At 30.7% G+C, this 4,181-nt stretch overlaps 1 protein-coding gene across 1 annotated transcript in view; it reads right to left on the bottom strand.

The window, feature by feature from the left end:
* Window positions 1–1,139: 1,139 nt before the first annotated feature.
* The window catches only part of LOC106475965 (protein pelota homolog), a 10,899-nt gene continuing 7,857 nt past the window's right edge, over window positions 1,140–4,181 (bottom strand). The window contains exons 2-3 of the mRNA XM_013936640.2: window positions 2,273–2,365; window positions 1,140–1,296 (exon numbers count right to left, since the gene is read on the bottom strand). Of these exons, the coding sequence (XP_013792094.2) occupies window positions 1,140–1,296; window positions 2,273–2,365 (250 nt within the window). The remainder of the gene's footprint in view (window positions 1,297–2,272; window positions 2,366–4,181) is intronic.

Genomic DNA, 4,181 nt, shown 5'->3' with positions numbered 1-4,181 from the left:
CAGATAAACTATAAAGTTTTACTGAAAAATAAAACACATTTGAAATGCATTTAGGAGGTTTTAGGGATTACATAAAGGAAATTTGAGATTTTTGAGATGAGGAAAAGTATTTTTAATTTGAACATGAAAATTACTTTGCATATGACTATTCAAAACAAATACTCAATATATTCATGGACAAATCTTTATTTATTTTATTAAAAATACTTCACTGAAAAATATGATTTTTTGTGTGAAAGACTTGTAATGTTAACTGAAAGACTGCCAAATTTCATGATGATATACGAACTATATTGATAGTTATAAGTATTAAAATCTGTAAAAACTTTAAATGAGTACAAAAAGGTCACATGGTTGGTCAAATTGACCAAGCCCATCTTGAGAGAATTAAGACAATGCTGATGAAAAGAATGAAGTTTTTGAGTGTAAGTGCTTAAGGGGAGTTACAGCACAAAGAGGTGTGTCACCTTCCCACTGGTAGATGGATATTGTCTCATAATGATACCATCATGCACTAGTGCATTTCATGTTAAATACATGATTTTTAGGTGGGAGTTAGTGCAAGTCTAGTGGCATGGAAATCTCAAAGGCAGGCGTGCAAGGGATCAAACTATTTGTTAATATCCTGTATGAGGTATCATCTAAGAAATACTAATTTCCTTAAACAATAACTGATCTAGCTCTTAATAAATAAGAATCCCATTTACCTACTATACCTTAACACACAGGTATGCACATACAAGAACTGGTCTACATAATCATAACAAATAAGAATCCCATTTAACATTTACCTACTATACCTTAACACACAGGTATGCACATCCAAGAACTGGTCTACATAATCATAACAAATAAGAATCCCATTTACCTACTATACCTTAACACACAGGTATGCACATACAAGAACTGGTCTACATAATCATAACAAATAAGAATCCCATTTAACATTTACCTACTATACATTAACATACTGGTTTTCTTGAACAATAACCTGGCTAGATCATCATAATAGATAAGAATCCCATTTAATGTTTATCTATTATACCTTAACATACTGGTTTTCTTGTATGTTTCTGCCTTTTACCCGTAAAACACATGCTTGGGTGTCAAAGTCTACATTTTCTACTAATGTTTATCTATTATACCTTAACATACTGGTTTTCTTGTATGTTTCTGCCTTTTACCCGTAAAACACATGCTTGGGTGTCAAAGTCTACATTTTCTACTCTAACGGTAAGTGTTGTTCGAACACGGTTGCTGCCCACACTACCCGTTGAGGATTCTGTTGTCACCTTTCTGTAATATCATAAATTACATACATGAAAGCTGTTATACATATAAACATAAGTAAACAGATAATAGAATGAACAATGGTGAAAATGTTAAAAGATTATGCAATACACCAAAATATAAGATTTTTTAGGTTTCCAACTCATTAATAACCTAACTAGGAAATGGACATCTGACAGGTTTAAAAATCTTAACTTATTTTTACTGTCACAATTCCTTACAGCATGAAATTTTGTGTTGTGTGTGTGTGTGTGTGTGTGTGTGAGTAGGGATATATTCAACTTTATTAAAAATCAGCTACTGCTTTACAGAACGTAACTATAAATAAATTATAATGGCTTTTAACAGATAGCTATACTACATTAAGTATATTCCTTTAAAGCATATTTTGTTTACGTGTTATCTTTGTTAAAAAAAAAGGAAATATATTTACATAAAGATTAAGAAGTACGCACATTTGTAACTGTAGAAATGTGTCCAAGTTGTTCTGTAAGTATAGAAATGTGTACAAGTACTGGCAGAAAAAAATGTTTTCATTAAAAAATAATAATAATTAGCTAAAAATAAATATTCACTCCATTCTGTATATCAACAATATCAAACTATCAATTGTGAGTTTCTTAATCATTGAGGCTTTAGAATTGTCTCCTTTTGTACAAGATTATACATATTTTATATACCAACCATATCAAGCTTTGAATAGCAAGAGGTATGTAATGGTTGAGGCTCTGAGATGGTACAAGATTACGTGCGTTTTATACATTAACAGTATCTAACTTTGAATAGCAAAAGTTAACTAACAGTTGAGACAGCAAGAGTGTGTCCTCTTGCTACAAGATTATATACATTATCTGCACCAACAATATCAAATGTTCAATAACAAGAGTTACCTAATGGTCAAGTCTCTTAGACTGTCTCCTCCTGCTACAAGATTATATACATTCTCTATACCAACAATATCAAACTCAATAGAAATAGTTACCTAATGGTTGAGGCTCTGAGGCTGTCTCCTTCTGCTACAAGATTATATGCATGCCACATGTCCTCGGATTCCTCAGGAATAATGGACACACTTCTAAAACAATGAAGTAAAACAAGTGTATAAAAAATTATCACATTGGAGTATTTAATACAAACATAAATTTTGGCATATACAGAATTCGAAACTCTGTAAAGCAAATATTACCAATAGAATATACATAAATGCATGTAAATAAATAAAGATAACAAAATGACAAAAATTGTTCTATAAAAAAACATTAACATCAGTATTTAGCCAAAACAGGATAAATTTAATCAATAAATGTTCATAATGAAACTATCAAACCTAGATTAGGAAAACTGTTTAGTATATGTTAGACAGTTGTCTTCTCCCACACCATCTTATTCATGATACTTTAAATGGTAAGCCCACCCTGAAGACCATAAGAACAAATTGTCACTTACAACCATACTATCTACTATTGATAACTCATGTAAAATGATTTTTCTAATGATTTCTGAGGTGTGATTTATGACACTACAGGTGTAAAGCTTGGTAGTGCATTAGTGAACTACAAACTAATACTGGTGTTCTAAATTGTGGATTGTGAATAAGTTGAAAAGTTACAACAATTATTTTAGAAATTAGAAGTTATTTTCTTTTTTTTGGAAATTCTAATATATTCATAAAAGTTTCTTCATGTTCTTACTGTCTGGTCATACAACTGGGTAAGTATTTCATTTAAAATTTTCACACATTATTTACTAAGAGTTTGGAAATTAGTGGATATTCACGATAGATTAATTGCTGGGCTCAATAATTGATTATTTTTAACTAATCACTTATTCTCACATGAGACTTAAATAGTTGGAATAATTAGAAATAGTACTAATCAGGAACATTGATTTTGATTAAATTTAACAGCCTTGAATTAAATGAAATAAGAATGAGAACTCATATTGATAATGACAATATTTAAATTATTTGATTATTTCCATGACGTTCATCAATTTAATTGTAATTTTGATTAATCTATTGTTTTAACTGACATTAATCAACGTCCTTAAATCTCACAGGTAATTTATTATATCAACAAACTGAGTTAATTGTCCAGCTTTACTATGCACACAAGGGTTATTTGAACATACGTAATCTACTTCACATCATAACATTTGTTGTTCATGAAAACTAATTACAAGAAAACACCTAGACCACCACTGTGTCTGTTATTCCTGACTAGTCTGATGGGCCCTAATATTGAGTAAGGGGCCTTAAAAGTGCTGGATATGGTAGATATAGTGTGGTTGACATATTATTGTAAATTCCTCTTTGCTTTCATACACAAGTTCCTAGAATAGAACAGCTATCCCTGATTTTGAACTGACAAACTAGGGAGAAGGCTTCTAGTCAACAACCCCCACTGTCAATGCTTAGACTACTCTTGTCTAACTGCATAGTAGGGTTTGGCATCACTTTGATAATACACTCAAAACCCCCAAAGTTTCTATGGCAATGGGATGCAAAATCATGAATTCATAAAATCATATTCCAGGCACAATAACAACTAGGCAATGTTTGATCCTTCTTTTTAGTATTCTTAATGTTATTGATTGAATGTTTTAAACTAAGAGTATAATTTAACTCTTTCAGCATATGCTTGGTCGCTGAAACTGACATCGTAATCATTTTGTGCTTGTTATAGTTTTCATGCTATAACTTTTAAACTAGTAAGTGTATGTTAACGAAATTTGGCAGGTTATCTGCAAACATTACAATGCTTTCATATGCAAAATATCAGATTATTTTATTAAGTCTTAAGGTTTGTTAAACAATGGTTTTCTCATGGCATTTTCTTTTCTTTTTGCATGTTGCCTGTCCAACATGCAAAGTAATTTGCATTTTAAGATTA

The sequence above is a fragment of the Limulus polyphemus genome, unplaced genomic scaffold (genome assembly GCF_000517525.1).
Source record: "Limulus polyphemus unplaced genomic scaffold, Limulus_polyphemus-2.1.2 Scaffold9523, whole genome shotgun sequence".
Taxonomy (NCBI): Eukaryota; Metazoa; Arthropoda; class Merostomata; order Xiphosura; family Limulidae; genus Limulus; species Limulus polyphemus.
This window is presented reverse-complemented; position numbering and strand designations above follow the sequence as displayed.